This window comes from Suricata suricatta, chromosome 6 (assembly GCF_006229205.1).
Source record: "Suricata suricatta isolate VVHF042 chromosome 6, meerkat_22Aug2017_6uvM2_HiC, whole genome shotgun sequence".
NCBI lineage: Eukaryota > Metazoa > Chordata > Mammalia > Carnivora > Herpestidae > Suricata > Suricata suricatta.
In genome coordinates, this window is record NC_043705.1 from 25,666,068 (window position 1) to 25,685,512 (window position 19,445).

A 19,445-nucleotide genomic window follows, 5' to 3' on the forward strand; every position below is an offset into this window, starting at 1 on the left:
TGGCTGGTGTGAGGCTCTGTCGCACGGAGTGGAGGAGGGGTCCGCACCCACCAGTGGGCCAGACAGCGAGTGCTCTTAGCGCGTCCGCGGGACCCACTGCTGCCTCGTAAGAGCACCTTTAGGATGGGCATAGCGCTCCGTACGCGTGTAGTATTTCAGGTGCTCCTCGGTGTTGGCATCTCCCGGGATTCGGAGCCAGTGAGGAAGGTACCCAAAGCCATGCCTCTGATAAGAGCAGAAATTCAGCACCACAGGCAAGACTGCAGGACTCTTCCCGCCTCCCTGGTGTGAGCCACCTTCCTGGGGCAGTTGGAAGGTTGGCCAGAAACCTCGGGCATCTGTCCATCAGGGGAGATGTTGGTCCAGGTTTGATTTTCATTATCATTTCTGGAGCACCTGCCCTGGGGCAGCTCACAGTCCAACAGGGAAGCAGACAGTGAGGGACCTGGGAGGTAGGGAGGCCTGAGCTGATTGGGGGATGGGAAGGGGGCTTCAGGAAGGGTTTCCATGAGGAAGGGACGCCATTCATTTGTCAATTCAACAGTGAATCTTTAGGACATATGCCTGGTTCCACCAGTGTGGTGGTCGAATGCTGCCAGGATCTCGCCATCTAGAGCCTCCAGGCAGTGGAGACCTGAAGAATAAACAGTTGCTTTGTCAAGGGCAGCTGGATAGAAGGAAGGGACAACATCAGTCCTGAAAGGGCTCAGCGTGTGCAAAGATGCATCCAACTGCAAACTAGGAAGGGGTCTTGAACCTCCCCTGAGGCCCTCAGAGGAGGCAGTTTGGAAAGGGGGTTGAATTGGGACTCAAGGAATCTAGCTTCTAGGAACACAGACTTAGTTGTTTGCTGTTTTGTCACCTAAGGGAATAGGTCCCCAAGGGTGCCTCCAGATTCAAGGTTCTGTGACTCCACAAGTCAGAAAGAAGACACCCACCTGGCTGGCGTTTGGAGCTGTCAGCTTTCCTGGCCAGCTCCCCTGGGCTCGGCACCCCACCCCCCTCCACCCCCCGCTTCTGCCAGCACAACACCAGGCTCACTGGGTCCCTGTGATCCAGATGAGTGCTGCAGAGGCCCCGCTGAAAGACCCACACCTGAAAGCTGATCTCGCTGATAAATGGGGGGCAGGAAAAGCCAAGACATCTGTGCATCTAAAGCAGCAGGGTTCAATAGAAATCTACTTCAAGCACACATGTAATTCTGGTAGCCCCACTTTTTAATAAAAGTAATTTTAATAATTGTATTTAACCTATTAGATCCAAACACACCTAAACATGTAATTAATATAAAACCATTATTAATAAGATATTTTACATTCTTTTTTGTGCCAAGTCTTTGCAATCCAGTACGTATTTCAAACTTCTAGCACATCTCAATTTGAACTAGCCACCTTTCAAGCTCAGTAGCCATGTGGCTGGTAACTACTCCATTGGGCACCTTAGCCCTGCAGCCCATCGGCGGTCTCCTGGGGTGCTTTGAATTGACCCAGGCTTGTGTGAGTGAGGGACAGACAGCCTTGGCCCCTTTCCATGGGGGAAAGCAGGGGAGTAGACCTGGCCCCAGTTCCCGGCAGGACACTCTGGGCTCCCTCTCTACACCCATTCAAGTCCACGTGGCTGCTTCATGGCAGGAGTCTCACAGCTGGCTGGGTGAGCCTAGGCCTTTGCCCCTGTTGCTGCCTCTGCTGTCCCTGACCATAAGGACAGGACGAGACAGGACGAGTGTGGACTGACCTGTCCACACCCTCACGAATCTCCCAGGATCTCTTAGGGGGCAGTGGCATTCATCTACCCTTCTATCTTGCTTGCATTGATTCCATACTCACTGAGCACTTGCTCCTGGGCCCTGAGGACATTAGAATAACATATGTCCCTATGGAGAGGCCAGGCCAGTGTGGAAGACAGACTTTAATCATGTAACCTCAGAGCAGTGTGCAGTGACTGACTGAGGCCATACAGTGAGTGTAAAGCTGGCAGGGAGATGGTCTCTGTGAATTTCCCTTCACCAAATTTCTGTCTGCAAGGCAGAGTCTAGGGCGCCATCTGCTGCCTGCTGGGCCCCAGCCCAGCTACCTCCACCTCCCAAGGCCCAAAGTCCACAGGGCCAGTACCAATCCTGCAGTCCCTAGTCTCAGAACCCTAGACCGCCTTGTCCCCAGGACAGGAGTGAGCCCCTCTCCACAGCCCATTGGCCCTTTGTGAGCCAGCACAGAGAAGGGTCTTCTTTGCCTTCAGGAACAGGGAGGCTGTTAAGGGACAAGAGGCCTCCTGAGAAGACAAGGCAGTGGGTTAGGCCTGTGGGGGGGTCCACCCTGGGTAGGGTAAGTGAACCAAGGATTTGCAGGCCCTGCTGCCCTCCAAACGCTAAAGCGAGGAAGACAATTATTGGTGGGTTGGAGAGGTAGCGCTCCACACTCCAGAGAGGGCCTCAGTGCCTCTCATTGCACCTGTCTATGCCCAGAGGTGCCAGAGACAGCCAAGGACCTTTCCTTGGAGAGGGCTGCAGAACTTGCAGTTGCTGTGGGCCCATGCGAGAAATGCAGGTTGGTCAAAGGCGTCTCATTCCAGGGTCCCCTACACAGGAGCCCGCACACTCCAGCCTCACCTGGCCAGGCTCTTGAGGGCCTCCACGAGGGCCAGCTCCTGCACACTCTGAGGGCTGGGCTGAGCTGCCCCTGCTGGTGTCTGCCTCCGCCGCCCACCCCTCATCACCCTGATGAGAGGTGCAGGCAGGGCATGAGGCACCATGATCCCCATATGGGAGTCGCTGGGAAAAAGAAGAAGTCAGGAAATACGGATTTTAGGACAGCCTTCTGGGGTTCAGGCAGACTTACTGCTAAGAGTCAAAAGGGGAAGTACGGAGGAGGGGCTCAGTCAAGCAGGCGATTTAGGGGCAAGCTAAGTGTACCAGGGTGGGGCTCAACACCCAGTGCTCCAAGCCAGGCCTGGATTTCAGACTCATCCATGCCGTCCATTCTGAAGGCAACTGGGTCGGGATGCAAAAGCCCTGGTCCCAGTTTGCGAGGGAGCCCTTCAGTGGGTTAGAAGGTAGAGTTGCCAGATTCAGCAAATAACAGTACAAGACATACAGTGAAATTAGAATTTCAGACAAATACTGAGTAATTGTTTACTACAAATATGTCCTTCTAAAAATTTTTTTTTACTGTTTATTTTTGAGATAGAGAGAGAGAGAGAGAGAGAGAGAGAGAGACAGAGCATGAGAGGGGGAGGGGCAGAGAGAAAGGGAGACATAGAATCCAAAGCAGGCTGCAGGCTCCAAGTTGTCAGTGCAGGGCCTGATAATGGGCTCAAACTCAAAAACTGTGAGATCATGGCCTGAGCCGAATCGGATGCTTAACCGCCTGAGCCACCCAGGTGCCCCTAATACAAGTATGTTCTAAATATCGCATCCTGTATTTTACCTGCCAATTCTCCTGGGAGCCTCTTGTCCTCCACTCTACTGGGTGCCAGGCAGAGGGCAGTGCTGATGAGTGATTTACCACTGTGTATACACTAAAGCAAATCCAAGACTATCCCCACAGCCCCGAAATGCTCATCTTTGAAGTTTGAGAGCAACGGCAAGGGGGCTGCAGCCTTGGGCAAGGACGTCCAGAACCCACGCTGCACCTGTCTTACTGTGCTAAGCCCCCTTTAAACCTCACATCCCAACCCAAGGCTGAACAGAACCTCAAGGTGTCCTGGGAAGGACCCTGCTCGCTATAGCTGTTTGAGGCCCTCAGGCCGTTTATTTGCTGACTCAGGTCGCGTCTGAAACGTTTATACTGTTTGCTATACTTTCCGCTATAGCCAAGAGCTATATATAGCAGCTCACTTGCCCATCAATAGATGAATGGATAAAGAAACTATGTTAGATTCATGCACTGAAACATTGCCCAGTCTTGAAAAGGAAGCACATTCTGACCTATGAATCTTGAACACATTTTGCCAAGGGAAATAAGTGATTGCAAAAGGACACATAACATATGATAGCACTTCTGTGAGGTACCTAAAGTAGTCAATCCTGGTAGGAACGGGAACCAGACGGGTGGGTTCCAGGGTCGGGGGCAGAGGAGGTGGGAGCTGTTCAGTGGGTATGTTAGCTAGGATGCAAGGGGAGTTATTGGATCAAAGGGCAGCCAGCTGTCAGTAGGAAAGGGGGGAAGGGGAGAAGAAAACAGGGAAAGAATGTGTCTGTTTTAGAGAACAAGCAGTTCCCGCCAAGGAGACGGGAGGGCCGGGTGTTCCACCGGATACTCCATTGCAGGAGCAAGTTTGAGCTGAATTGGAGCTGAGGACTTGCAGCGAAGCCCCCTAAATTGCCCTAAAGTTACCTTTAGCTCATTCTAATGCTGAGATTTCCTATGGCGGGAGTGGGGGAGAGGTGTTTCCGCCAGTTTTGAACAGACTATGTATCCACCAAGACACACTAAGCCTGTGCAGTTGAACCCAAGTGTCTAAGTCACAAAATATGTGTAAATTCCTTAATGTATCAAGCTCCCTGCCCCTGTTCTGGAGCGCACTGAATAGCCTCGTCTCCCTTGTGACGTCATAAAAACTCTCTCAACGCTTCCCTGGGTTGTGTTCAAACGAACACACCCCAAGCAGCAAACCCCTTGAGCTGAGTTACGAGTGCGGAGGCAGGACCAAGGATTCTGGGGTCTGGTGCACGGCAGTGCGCATATGGTTGATGGTAGTGTACTTTACACTTAGAAATTGCTAGAAGGGCACATTTTATGCAATGTGGGGGTTTTTTTGCCCCAGTTAAAAAAAGAAAATAGAGAATACTATGGGGGAGGGGAATCCCAGCTGCATTCAAATGAGGTACAACTGCTTTGTTACAACAATATCATGTTAAGCCAAAAGAAGCCATTCTAAAAACCTAAAAAACAAAAAGTTAGTATTGGGCCTCTGCCTTTCCTGGGGTACCCATGACTCCCCTAGATCCCCCAACTTAAAGCTAAACGGAGGGTTTCTTGTTGAGGAAATGGAATGGGGGGGCTTGGCATAGTGGAGAATTAAGAACCTGTATTTTGGGCCTTTCTGGGCCTCAATTTCTTCATTTAAAAAAATTTTTTTTAAACATTTATTTATTTTTGAGAGAGAGAGAAAACGATAATGAGTGGGGGAGGGGCAGAGATAGAGGGAGACACAGAATCTAAAGCAGGCTCCAGACTCTGAGCTGTCAGCACAGAGCCCGATGCAGGACTTAAACCTACGAACTGTGTGATCATGATCTGAGCTGAAGTCAGACGCTCAACTGACGGAGCCACCCAGGTGCCCCAATTTCTTCATTTTTCAAATGAGGATGAGAGTTCTGGCTGGGCCCTCCATGCAGGGTGGCTGAGAAGTGCAAAGTGGGCATAGGCCTCAGGTGGGCAAAATGAGGAGTCACGGAAGGTGTGAGGAGAAGAGGAGGTCTTGGCAGAGAGGCTGCTCTGCATTGGCAGGCTGACCAGAGGTGAGGAGCCCAGAGGGATCTGGTTACTAATTCTCACTTCCTGGAATCTGAGCCGGCGAAGGCTGGTTGTTTACAAGCTCTTGTGGGCCTCCCTCCCCTCCCCCTCTCCCTGGCCAGGACAACTGTGGTTTGGGGTCAGGGAAGGGACTGGCCAAGTACCACTCGCTGGGTGGCAGCTGAAATAGGGGGTGGCTGTAAAACGTCCAGTGGTCATCAGGAAAGCAGCTCATGTGACACCTGTGACAGTCAGCTGCTTGGGCCTGAGCTCCTTGGCTGTCATCCTGTACACCTGAAACCTTGTAACCCAAGAACCAGCCTGTAGCTGAATAGGACATCCGTCCTGTCCCCCCACCTCCAGCCTTTTGTGGAAATAAGGAATGTTCTATTGCTAGGGACTGAATGTTGTGAGCAACTGATTAAACTCATAAGAGCAGCTGGGGTTTGCAAGAGAAGCCAAAGGAGGAAAGTGACTCAGCAAAATAAACCTTTACCTATGGATGTTCCCAACTCCCATTTTGGGGCTGTAGGGGCCTGCCTGGTTCCGTGACAGGTGTGTCGTTCCATAGCCATGCTTCCCACAGGCCAGCCGTAACAGTCATGCCTCCGCATACAGGAGGCAGCCTCGGAGGCTTGGGAAAGAGGCCAGGCGGGGCTCATCGCTGTCTCATGCGATGTGAAGTCTAACAGTGAGTTAACATCAGTGGAAGAGCAATGTGTCCTGTAGAGGCATCAGGAATCAGAAGGGATGTTCACATCTCAGGGACAGCCCCCACCCGCCTAGGAGCACTTTCTTCTAGTCAAGAAAGGGTGTGGGACTGGCCCCGACTTGCATCATTAATCCTGGCTCCTGCTTGGCCCTCATCTTGAAGGGCTGCATCTGGGTAATAGGACCTCAGAGTCCAGAGGGTGGCACGGTGTGAAACCTCATCTTACAAATCCCCCTCTTTAGAAAACCCCTGAATTTTAATGACAGAGAGACTGTCCTTTTAAAAGAAATGCAGTGCTGGGGTACCTGGGTGGCTCAGTCGGTTAAACATCTAACTTCGGGTCAGGTCACGATCTCACGGTGATTTGGAGCCCCACGTTGGGTGAGCTTGAGCCCCACTCTGGAATTCTCTCTCCCTCTGCCCCTCCATCACTCACACTCTCTCATAAATAAATAAATTAATGACAATAAAATAAAAGCAACCAAGTGCTAAGTCATCTTTGCTAAGAAAATCTTCCTTAAATTCAACTATAATTATCTCATTGAACCTTGGTGTTCCTATTGACAGGTCCCCCTAAGCGCTGGAGCCACAGCAATCAAGTCCAGTCCAGTGTTCACTGGCTAGCCCCTTGGGCTATTTGATTAAGTTAAGATATCATGTCCATCTGACACTTCTTAGAGGTCAGTACTTTCCCAGGGGATTAGAAGGCAGAGTGTGCTCCTCCTTAGCCCTACAGTTACATTTGGACTGTTTGATGGATGGAGCCACCAGATCCCCACACTTTTCAGGCAAAGCCAGTTCCCAGGTTTGCAGAGAGAGGGGTCAGATGGGACAAATGCGGCCTCGGATTCCCCCTCCCACCCCCACGCCAGCACTATGCTCAGTGAACAGCAGCAGCTGATGGAGGGCTCAGCCAAGTGTTTCATAGGCTGGCAATCTCTTCTGTTTTAACAGCTTCCAGCTTGCTTTTCAGTTTTACCTCAAATCAGCATCTTCCCCATTGTCAGTGCCACACACTCCGGTACAGCAATCATTGTGGCATTTGAAGAAGGACACGCCTATCCAGACGGTCCCAACTTCAAATAGCATGTCCTGATCCTGATTTAATGGCCCCAAGAGCAAGCTACCCTGGTCACTAGCTCCTACCACAGGTTAGAAAACATGGTCATGCATCATACAATGTTGGATTTTGGAAGTGGTGTGAGAAATCACATACTTATTACAGGTGAGAAACAGGTCGGAAGATGTGAAAATAGCAGCCCTAGTTTCATGCTTCCTCCTCAGGTCAGGCTTCCTGCTCTCCAGTCTTCCCCTCCACTCTTGCCTTCTCCTAGTACATTCTTCACACAGTCCCCTTCGCCCTTCAGGCACTGAACTCCAGCAGTCTCCAAATTACGATGCGGCCTTAACTGCCATGCCCTTGTATTTGCTGCGCTACCTACTTGGCATATCCTCTCTCACTCCTCCGGCTAACCAGTTGGTACTCCTTCTGGTGGTGCCTGCTTCCTAGAAACCTCCTTGGTAAAGTTTGAGGGCCTTTTCCTTTGGCCTCCCATCGTGTCTTGGGTATGTGTGTGATGCCAGATGCCAGCAGGCAGGTGTTCAGGAAATGCCTGCTGACTAAAGGAAAGGCAGACAGGAAGTGAGGCCAAGCTACCCAAACCTGAATCTAACACCAGCACAACACTTGGCAAGTGCCTGGTGAAAAGTAATGGTTTCCCCTATGTAGAGCTTTGGAGGGGCAGGGGCAGGGAGGGGGCTGTCCAGCCTCAAGTGCTCAGAAGCTCAGAGTATAGCTTCTCCAAGGAGGAAGGCAAAATGAGGCTCCAGATAATCTAAGAGGGGCCCCATTGCCACCAACTTCCAGAAAACTGATGATACTTTTTTAAAGTTTATTTATTTACTTACTGAGAGGTAGAGAGAGCGAGCAGATGGGATTGGCGCAAAGAGAAGGGGGAGAGAGAATCCCAAGTAGGTTCTGCACCGTCAGCTCGGAGTCATATACCTGGATGCAAACTCACGAACTCTGAGATCAGGCCCTGAGCTGAGATCAAGAGCCCCATGCTTTACCGACTGAGTCATCAAGGTGCCCCAAGACTGATGATTCTGAGCCTGGCCCCATATAGAAACTGAGGTGGAGGAAAACTCAGGCTGTTCTCTAAATAACTTCATGCTTCTGCCATCTGCTGCCAAGCAGTCAGGAAAGAGAGCAGCACTGCTATTTCCTGCAGGAGCTGTCAGAGCTGTGTCCTTGTGCAAAGATCCTACAAACAAGATCCTACCTTCTTCGCTTCTCGGGTGCTAGAGCTCTCCAGCTCTGCCCCTTATCCAGTTGGGGTAGCAGATGTTCTCAAAAGTGAAGTCCCCAAAACCTACTGGATCCCCGCCACCCTAATGCCGCTCCCTCCTAGGCGCAGAGGGCTATCCACCGCCCCGCTCCCGCCTTCCGAACGCCTCTCTCTCATAGGCCAGAGCTCTCCGAGCTGCCCCGCCCTCGCCGCCTGAACGCTGCTCCCTCATAGGCCGGAACTTTCCCCGCCGTCCCGCCCCCGCGTACTGGTTCCGCCCCTGCGTCCATTTAAGGACTCTTCAGACGCACCGCCCCGCTCCCTCCTTCAGCAAGTAGCTTGTTTTGGCCATCGCTGAGAATCTGCTTGTTTCAGCCCTCGGCGCGGCCTTCTGGAGGTTGAGGGACTTTGGGACGCCTCACCGGGCTCAAGAGAGAGAGAAAAGAGTCACGGTGCATGTGCCCTCTAATGAGACCTCCGGAAGGAGCAGGCCGAGACCGACACTGGTATAGATCTGTACGTCCCCTCCAGTGACCTGAGGACTTTTCTTAGGTCAACCCCCAATTCCTTGTCCCTAAATCCAAACCCTTAACTGCCCTACTGGTTCCTCGCCTCTTTTGGTTTACGAACTTATTTGAGACCCTGATGCAAACTATAAATCATTTTTGCGGAAGAGTGTGTCCACACAATTGAGCACGAGGTTGTTCATCATATTTCAAGAGGTTCAGCACATTCTGACAAGTCAGGAATTCTTTGTCACGACTTGGGGGCGCCTGGGTGGCTCATTCGGTTAAGCGTCCTACTTCGGCTTAGGTCATGATTCCTCAGTGAGTTCAAGTTCCAGTGTGGGACAGCTCAGACCCTAAAGCTTGTGTAGATTCTGTGCCTCCCTTGTTTGCTCGCTCTCTCGCTCTCCCTCTCTCCCTCTCCCTCCCTCTCTCTCTCTCTCTCTCTCTCTCTCTCTCTCTCTCTCTCTCTCTCTCCCCCTCTCCCTCCCTCCCTCCCTCCCTCCCTCCCTCCCCCTCCCCCTCCCCCTCCCCCTCTCTCTCAATCAAAAAAATAAAAAGACCTAGCCTGCCCGGAACACTTTTGCCTTTTTGGGCAGAACCAAAGGCTATATTTTGTTCATAAATACACATTGTTAAATATATGGCTACCATTTGTTGAGTGTTGAGTACAATTTTGCAGTACATTTTCTTAAATTTTTTCATGTGTATATATTTTTGAGAGACAGGGCATGAATGGAGGAGGGGCAGAGAGAAGGAGACAATCTGAAGCAGGCTCCAAGCTCTGCAGCCAGAGGCAGAGCTCAAACCCACATGAGATGAGACCTGAGCCGAAGCCAGATGCTTAGCCACCCAGGTGCTCCATTTTTGCAGCACATTTTCTTTATTTTTTTTTATTAAAAAAATTTTTTTTAATGTTTTTTATTTATGTTGGATACAGAGAGAGACAGAGCATGAGAGGGGGAGGGGCAGAGAGAGAAGGAGACACAGAACCGGAAGCAGGCTCCGGGCTCTGAGCTAGCTGTCTGCAGGGAGCCTTGCAGCACATTTTCATACTTTATCCTTTCAACACCTTCTGGAGGTAGGAATTATAATCTCCACCTGGCATTAAAAAGGTTAAGTCATTTGTTACTGCTAAAAAGAGAATGAAAGGTGTTAACATTTGGATCCCAGGAATAAAACTTAGGCCTTTCTTTATTCCTTCCCAGATTGAGAGAGGACCAGTGTTTGACCCTACTTTTTCTGCTGCAACAAAATTGAAGAATATCAGATGGTAGTTAAAATCATGGGTATAGAGTTGTTGAATCAGTGTGTTGTACCCCCTGAAACTCAAGTAACATTGTACATCAGCTATTCTCCATCAACCAGTCTGAAGAGTAGGACCCATTCCCAAAGCTAACCGCGGTTCATCATGCAGTTATTTAGAAGTGGGACTAGGTGAGTTGGTCCTGTCACCCTCCTCTGCTGTCGGAACCCCTTCCAGCCAAACGGTCTTAACAAAATGATGCTTCTTTGGCTAAAGTTAAATGCTTTCTGTCTTCCTATAAATTGTACTAATTTATTTAGTCTAGAGAATCTTTATAGAAAAACAGGTGGCTGGAAGCAATGTTTTCTGAGTCCAGGAATTTCTTTTTACACAGGGTCACAGACGTCTCTCAGAGGTGACAGAATTTGATTTGGGCCTTGAAGTTGAAGAATTTGGATAAGGTCAGTGTGTCATTCCAGGTGAAAGAAATGTAGGCAGGAGGGTTTTTTAGTGAGCCAGTTGTGGAGCATAAAATGGATTAAGAGGTACAAACTTCCAATTATAAAATAATTAAATCACTGAGATGAGAATTACAGCATAGAGAATATAGTCAGTAATGTTGTATGGTGACAGATGGTGACTACACTAAGCTGTGGTGAACATGAATTACTGTACAGAATTTTCAAATCAGGATGTCCTACACCTGAAAATAGTATTACGTCATAGGTCAATCAACTACACTTTGATTTTTTTTCACTAAATGTTCATTTTTGAGAGCGTGCAAGTGGGGGAAGGGCAGAGAGAGGGGGACAGAGGATCAGAAGGGGGCCCTTTGCTGCCAGCAGTGAGCCAGCCCCATGTTGGGCCTGAACCCCTGAACCGAGATGACCTGAACCGAAGTCGGAAGTTCAACCAACTGAGCCACCCAGGTGCCCCCATTTTTTTTTTTAAGTTTAGTCACTAGAATAGATAAGTCAACTTGTTTTTCTCCAAACTGCAGTCAATCTGGGATAATTTCCCAATCAAGAGGTAGGCCTAGACACACTTCAAGCCCAACCCAAAGGCTAGGAGAACCCTAAAAATGGTGCTGTCACTTGGCAATGTTTATAATCTCTGTAGTTTCTGAAATTCTGCTTGTCCCAGATGAAATGGGACTACAGTTCACCTTTAGTTCCTTTTTGTTCCCTCCCTGTCCTCCTCAACTTCAGCTCTAATGATTTCTTCCTCTTTTTTACTTTTCACTGCAGGAATGTTTTACCCATTAACCCAAGCCCTTTTGGTCAAGAAAGAAAGCCCTTGGGGCGCCTGGGTGGCTCAGTCGGTTAAGCTTCCGACTTCGGCTCAGGTCATGATCTCACAGTTCGTGGGTTCAAGCCCCGCGTCAGGCTCTGTGCTGACAGCTAGCTCAGAGCCTGGAGCTTGTCTTCAGATTCTGTGTTTCCCTCTCTCTGTGACCCTCCCCTGCTCATGCTGTCTCTCTTTCAAAAATAAATAAAAACATTAAAAAAAAAAAGAAAGCCCTTCACTTCATTTTTGCAACCTAGAGAGCTTGTTTGAAGTGACATATTGCCATCACTGACCTTAGTGACTTTAGTAAACATCTTATTTGTTACGATGCCCCACATCAAAATACACATTCTAAAGCAAGGGTGACTTTGTTTACTAAGTAATAGCCAGAAAATTATTGAGCCGTGGTGTCTAATTTTCTTTTCCATTTTTCTTTTTAAATTTACTTATTTTGAGAGAGAGGAAGAGAGAATCAGAAGCAGGGCTCCATGCTCAGCCCAATGTGGGGCTTGAATCCATGAACCCTGAGATCATGACCTGAGCTAAAACCAAGAGCCAGATGCTTAACCAACTAAGCCACCCAGATGCCCTTCTTTATTTTTTTAAAGTTTAATCTCTGCACCCAAGATCAAGAATCACATGCTCTTTGACTGAGCCAGCCAGGTGCACCCTTAATGTCTAAAATTTTTTTAAGTTTCTTTATTTCGAGAGAGAGTGCACATGTGTGCATACACGGGGGTAGCGGGGTGGGGGGGAGAATCTCAAGCAGGCTCCACACCGGTAGAGAGACCCACACGGGGCTCCATCCCACAAACCAGGAGATCATGACCTGAGCAGAGAGCTAAAGTTAGCAGCTGAACTGACTGAGCCACCTAGGTGTCCCTGATGTCTAATATTAAAGAAATTGTGGTAAGAGGATTTGTAAATATAGGCCGTGACCTTGGTTAATGAACTGAATCCCCGGTTGAACCCTGTGTAAGGACCACCACGGACAGAGGGCCCTTCTTGGGACCTTTGTTTTATAGCTTTTGGACTTGATTTTAGTTATCCGGTTTTTAAGCAGTGTCATACTTTTTTTTTCTTTCTTCAAGTTTATTTATTTTGAGAGAGAGCGAGAATGCATGCATGCGAGCTGGGGAGGGGCAGACAGAAAGGAAGGCAGAGAGAATCCAGAGTCGACTCCCCACTGTCAGCACAGAGCCCAATGCAGGGCTCAGACTCCTGTGAACTATGAGATCATGACCTGAACAAAAATCAAGAGTCAGAGGCTTAACCAACTGAGCCACCCAAGCACCCCAGCAGTGTCTCACCTTTGAATCAGAAGGATGTAGCCACCACCCAAAGGGCTTCATTTACATGTATATTCCTAGGAAGCTGCCCTGTTCCCAGACAAGATGTCTTTCACGTTCTGCAGGGGCTGTGACTATTGGATCGCATGTACCTTTGGTACAAATACCAGTCTAGGGGCACCTGGGTGGCAGAGTCAAGTCATGACTATATAGTTCATGGATTTGAGCTCCAAGTCAGGTTCTCTGCTGTCGGCATGGAGCCCACTCTAAATCCTGTTTCTCTCTCTCTGCTCCTGCCCTCTCTCTCAAAAAAAAAAGTGGGGGGGACATCTGGGTGGCTCACTTATTTAAGCATTGGTCTCTTCGGCTCAGGTCATGATCTTATGGTTTGTGAGTTCAAGCCCTAAGTCTGCACTATGAGTGCAGAGCCTGCTTGAGATTCTCTCTCTACCCTTCCACCATTTGTGCTCTCTTTCAAAATAAGTGAATAAATTTTTAAAAAGTTAAAAAAATTTTTCAAGCATATAAATATCAAATAGTCTAGTTGAAGGTAAGCTAAATAAACTTAACTTTATTTTCTTAGCGTTTGCCCCTTCATGCCACTAGAAATAGCGAATGCAAATAATTTGAGTCCATAGGTAAATCTGTATTTGATGGACGCCCCTATAATAGAATTGTGATTGCTTTTGTTAAGAGCTCACTCAAAGCTTGTCACTTAGCACATTGTTAGTGGCAAAGGTTAAAAGTAGGAAGGATTTAAGTCTAAAAAACAGCTTGATAATCCTTATCAAAATTATTTTTTCTTCATTGATTAGCCAATGATCATTTAGGGTTATAAGTATTTATTATTGTTGTGTCACTGTTTTCTCCTAAATGAAAAATCCACTTACTCTAGTATCAGAAAAACCTGAGAAGCTTGTTAATGATTCAAATTCCTGCCCTCCACCCCCACCCCAGACCTACAATCTTTTGTACAATTATTTTTTATGTTAAAAAGAAATTTTTAAAAAATGTTTATTCATTTTTGAGAGAGACAGAGCGTGAGTGCAGCAGGGGCAGAGAGAGGGAGACACAGAATCTGAAGCAGGCTCCAGGCTCTGAGCAGTCGGCACAGAGACCAACGTGGGGCTCGAACCCACAAACTGTGAGATCATGACCTGAGCTGAAGTCAGATGCTTAACCGACTGAGCCACCCAGGCGCCCCTTATCTTTTGCTTTTAAAAAAATCTTCCCGGGGCTCCTGGGTGACTCAGTTGGTTAAGCGTCTGGCTTTGGCTCAGGTCATGATCTCATGTTCGTGGGTTTGAGCCCCATGTCGAGCTCTGTGCCGACTGCTCAGAGCCTGGAGCCTGTCTTCAGATTCTGTACCTTCTTCTCTCTCTGCCCCTGCCCCTCTCATGCTTTGTCTCTCTCTGTATCAAAAATAAATAAAACATAAAAAAATAAAATAAAATAAAAAAATAAAAAATTCTTCCCAAGGTGGGCACCTGCCTGGCCCAGTCAATAGCGCATGGGTCTCCTTTTTTTTTTCTTGTTATTTTAAGTTTATTTATTTAGAGAGCCAGCACGCTGCTCATACTAGCATCTAAAGGGGCAGAGAGAGGAAAAGAGAATCCCAAGCAGGCTTTAAGCCGTCAGCACAGACCCTGACACAAGGGCTCAATCTTTTGAACAATGAGATCACGACCTGCACCAAAATCAGGAGTTGGCCACTTAATCAACTGAGCCATCCCGGCACCCTGAGCATGGAACTCTTGATCTTGGGGTTGTAAGTTTAAGCCCCACATTGGGAGTAGAGTTTACTTAAAAAATAAATAAATAAATAAAAATAAAATAAAAAGATAAAAAATCAAATCCAGTTTTCCCGGGAGATTCTGGTATACTAAAACTAGAGCACCTTGAGGTAGATAAAACCAACTGGCTGCCCTATTTTTCATATATCAGTGGAGTCAACATTGTATCAATCTGCCCAGAAGTTGTTTGCAGGCAAATTAGGCCTTGGTACTTAAGCAGATTCTTGAGAATCTTTGCATAAAGGGAAAGAAGATAAAGGGAATATCTTCGTAATTTCAAAGTCCAAGAAATTTCTATGAGCAAAATGAAAATGACATATGGATGATAAAAATGGAACTTGACACTCGAGTTTTTCAAAGACCAGGTTAGCATTTTATTTTTCTATTCCCGACACTCAAATTCATAGGGAGTGAATGATAATAGAACATAATCAAAATAACATACAATCACAATTCAAGAACATTTAACTATCTACTGTAGCTGTTCTGTGTAAAATACATAAAGGTAAACAGAAACATCTTTATATAAATTATGCTTAACAATCTGTATAAACTATAAAACCATTGTTAAAATTCACACTGAGATGCTAGTGCAAGCAGTGGTGTACAAAAGTGCAAACAAGGTTAGTGATGAAAAACTCACTGACTTACCACGTCAACATACTCTGCATTGAGTCAAATACTGAAGGCCTCACCATGGAAAACACTTTGATCACTTTTAAGGGACCTGACTACATTCACCCTGAGTGCTCTGGCCTCAGCATAACTGATTAGGAGTTCATGTTAGGAGCAGCACCAGGGAATAGAGAAACCCATGTGAAGCTGGCCACTGTGATGTGAATCTTTATACGTGGTAATGACCACAATTCCAAAGGCAACTTGTATGTCAAAAGCTGTAGAACTATTACCCCCCTTTACCCCAAAATATCTTAAACTGAAATTAAATCGAATCCTCCCTTCCCCATTGAAAATGTATGCTGAGGAATCCATCCACTCCAGTGCAGCTGTTCTAAAATAATTGTCTGTGAAATCACTCAAAATTCTGCCCTAAAATCTATTGGGCTGGGGACATTCCTGAAACAAAGTTTACCTTGGATAAACTTGCTTACTCTACATGAATTACTTTTGATTCTATTTAAAAGTGAGGTCACAGCCCTGAACAATCTATCAGTGGTATTAAATGCATTATTTATTTAATGTTCTAAATTATGAGGACAAAATTAGCTTTTTCAGAACTGCATCTTCAACAGGTCCTGTAGATTTCCTTTTACATGTGTGGTGTGTGCGCATGTGCGGCAGGATGGTTCCAGGGTTCAGGAGTGGAAACCTGGTTTTAACGAAATCCCTGTCTGTCACTTTACACAGAGGCACAGCCCCACATTCTAAGACCCGTTAATTCTGGTTTTATGTTGTTGTCATGGTTGTTAAAAGCACTAATTTGCATTTCAAAAGAACAATGATGGAAGCATCACCACCATGTAGTTTTGAGAATTTAGACTTTAAACCAAGTCTTTTCTGAACTCTTAAATTTACAACAAAAAAATTAAAGGTTTACAGAAAACATTTAATTCCCTGCTAATTTTGCATTAAGGAATTTATATTTGCTAATCTCTTTTTTTCATGCTTTCTTGGAGATATTTTTTGAAGCTTCACCAACTTTTACCTAGGTTTATAAAAGGATCCGAACAGTATACTCTAAATAAAATGAGCACAAGATACCTTGAAAGAGTTCACTTTACATTAGCTATTCTCAATGTACTCCAGTCAATATATATTTGGCAGTAAAGCCTTGCAAACTTTCATCATGTGACTAACAAGCCTGAAACGCCACACCGAGTCCCAACCAATAGTTTCAGAGCAGTAAACCTTTCTCCTGAAACTCTCAAATCATACCAACTAGTATTCTACTTCTTTTAATGCTGGAACTTGCGAAAATGCTGGGTTTTGAATGTGGCTGATAAAATCATTTTGCAGAAGGCAACAAACAAAATTATCACAGCTATTACCCTATTTTAATGATTTACAAGTAACTTTCAGGAAAGCACTGTAAAGAAGTGTGAGCCCTGTGGAAACTAACAAGAAACAACACTGTAAACCACATTAAATGTTTACATATACATAGGCACACAAAACTAAAACTGACATCTATGTAGGCAATATCTGAAGTCATACATCTTTGGCACTCAAAGATAATGGGCCAACCAAGCCAATGGTGAAGAATATTTTTTCATATACTTTAGAAAATGTCTTGCTTCAATTTTTAAAAATGCTGTGACCTCCATTCTGAAAATTAGAGATAAAGACAAACTGGAATAAATTTAAAAAGTTATCCAAAAGCACAATTAACAGCAGTCCCTGAAACAGGCATGGGGTTAAGAATTTCATTAAAAATGAAAAAGCGGGCTGAGACTTATTAGTCTTTTAGTGTCTTTTAGAGTTTTAGACTTAAGATTTTAAAACCTCTTTTGAGCAGTGCCTAATTTATATGGAATTCAATCTTGTATGCAGCAGTGTTTACAATTACCCTTCACACCCTACAGTGTAAGATCCATTAACCTGTGTCCCCAATGCTACCATTTATCCCAGGAGACTCCACAGCTGGACCCACTCGCACAGACACATACACAGTACATGTTGTGACCCTGTGCTTCTACTGTTTTTTGCCATTCTCCTAATTTGCTTCTCTTGAAGGGGAGCAGTGACTCACATGCACTCTGAGGGGCGGGAAGAGCGAGAGGGTAAGCCCAGTGGCTCGGGGACTCTGCAGGCCCATCGCCCTGGAACTGTGGGAAAGCTGGGTGCTGCCAAGTGCAACTTCATTTCTGGATGTTCAGACTGTAAGAATCTTAGGTTATTGGAAAAATATCCACAGTTGAGCTGTGGTCCACAAAGTGACTTGTTTCTTTGATCCCAGTGTCAGAACTAGAATTCTGGAGCAAGATTTGGTACCAGAAAGCATTTTTCTTCTTTAGAGAAACTAGTAAGCTTTTTCCTTTATACCAGTTTATGATACAGGTAATGGGCTTCAATATTCCAATATAAGGAAATACTTGAAGAAAAGGCATATCCCTGTTGGTGCTGAAGACAGATACCAAAAATGAGAGGCAGTTACTTTTAATAAGGCCTACTTTTGTTTAGTCAGGACATCTGAAGTGAGTACTTATTTAATTTAAGTAAGCTCTACCCCCAGCATGGGGCTTGAACCCACAACCCCGAGATCAAGAGTCGCACACTCTACTGAATGAGCCAGCCAGGCATCCCTTGAAGTAGTTTAAACACAGGTGGCAGAATAAGCCAACAGGTTGATACATCATTTTGTACTTTTCCCATGTACTTTTCATGATGATTTGAAGCTAGGAGGAAGCTCTCATTTTTCTTTTGGAAGGAAGCTTAAAGTGAAATAGAAAGGCCAAGTCTCTAAAACCAAATGTGTCAAAATGACCTTGTTGGTTTGGCTAACTGGTAATTCCTTGCAGTCCTATCCCTCAGTCTTTATCTACCTCATATGTTATCTTATTGATGACAGAAAGGACTCTAATACATGATTTGGAAAACAGCTAAAGAAAACACCAATTCTGATATTAAAATTATTCTTGATGGGACTGGAGCAATCTATTCTCAAGGGAATTGGTTAAATAGACTCTAAAATCTTGGCTTATAACCAAGAAAGATCTTAAGTTTGGGAGTCTTTAAAAATACATATTTGGCACTTTCCGCTTATTTTAGTAATTAGGAGAATCTCTGACATGGGAAAAAAAACCCCTCAGTTTCTTAGAAAATTAAAGTGATTTAAAAAGCTAACTAAAATTTTATTAAGTTTATCAGACTTGTAGACACTACCACACCGCAAGCACTATACCTAAAAACAAAAGCCTTTGTGCTATAAAGTAACAGCTGAGACAATTAATGAAAATTAAATACAAGCGTTCATTTATTTCTCCTAGGAAATAAAATGTGCCAAACAATGTAGAAGAGCTACAGCATAGGACCAGAATCCCCACTCATCTCTGACACCGGAAGCGGAAGAGGCGTTCTTTCCCCTCACACGTGCAGGCCTCCACAGTGAAACTATGCACAACATCCTGCTTGCCGCCCGCCCTGAGAGTACCATTGGGTAAAGGGGACTGGGGAGTACCTCTAGACGTGGGGAGCCTGGTGCCTGTCACTGCTTTTGGTGAAAAGGCACAAATTACCGAACTGGGCACCAATGAGTTTGGAACGCTTCAGAATTAGACTAGAATGGAGCCATAGGGCCTTTCATACCCCAGATTAACCTTGTGTTGTGCTGGCAGATGTGCTTTTCTTCAGAAGGCCGACCTCACAGCAACTAGGACGTGGACCCCCTCAGCACCACTAATGGTAGCATTACTGTTAAAAATACACATGATTCCAAGATAAATGTGGTATAAGGTGCAACCGAACAAAACCTGTCTCCTGGTAAACGCAAAAGTCTCTAGGGACTTAAACACTATTCTAAAAATTCCAAAGCATTCTCCTTTCCCCACAACCTCCTATTATGATATTACTCATAATTTAGAGCATACTAGCTAGATACGACATATTAAAATGAAACATCTGCCCAACAAAGATGCCAAACATTAGGGTTTGTTTTATTGCATGACGTTTGCATACGAAAAAATATTGAAAACTGTAAGGCATCATGCAATCATCAATAAGCTAATTATTAACTATACACTTAAGACAGGTGGACATATAATCAAAATTTAAAAACTAGTTCCAAAATAGTACATAAAAATTTGACATGATGAGCTTTTAAATATGGTTTATATTTGTAGTTTCACATTGTTAAAAAGTGCTTCAAATGTACTGCTGGAAAGTTGTTCTATACAAATGGCGCCGGGGGTAATGTC

At 45.8% G+C, this 19,445-nt stretch overlaps 1 protein-coding gene and 1 long non-coding RNA gene across 2 annotated transcripts in view; one reads left to right on the forward strand and one right to left on the reverse strand.

Annotated features, from left to right (window-relative positions):
* Nucleotides 1-10,245: 10,245 nt before the first annotated feature.
* On the forward strand, nucleotides 10,246-11,523 carry LOC115293628. The gene is made up of 3 exons (XR_003909537.1): nucleotides 10,246-10,396; nucleotides 10,600-10,666; nucleotides 11,453-11,523. It is a non-coding gene; the product is annotated as an uncharacterized LOC115293628 (long non-coding RNA).
* A 7,052-nt stretch (nucleotides 11,524-18,575) lies between these two features.
* SAR1B (secretion associated Ras related GTPase 1B) overlaps nucleotides 18,576-19,445 on the reverse strand; it is a 24,691-nt gene continuing 23,821 nt past the window's right edge. The window contains exon 7 of the mRNA XM_029941170.1: nucleotides 18,576-18,698. Coding sequence (XP_029797030.1) covers nucleotides 18,576-18,698 — 123 coding nt within the window. The remainder of the gene's footprint in view (nucleotides 18,699-19,445) is intronic.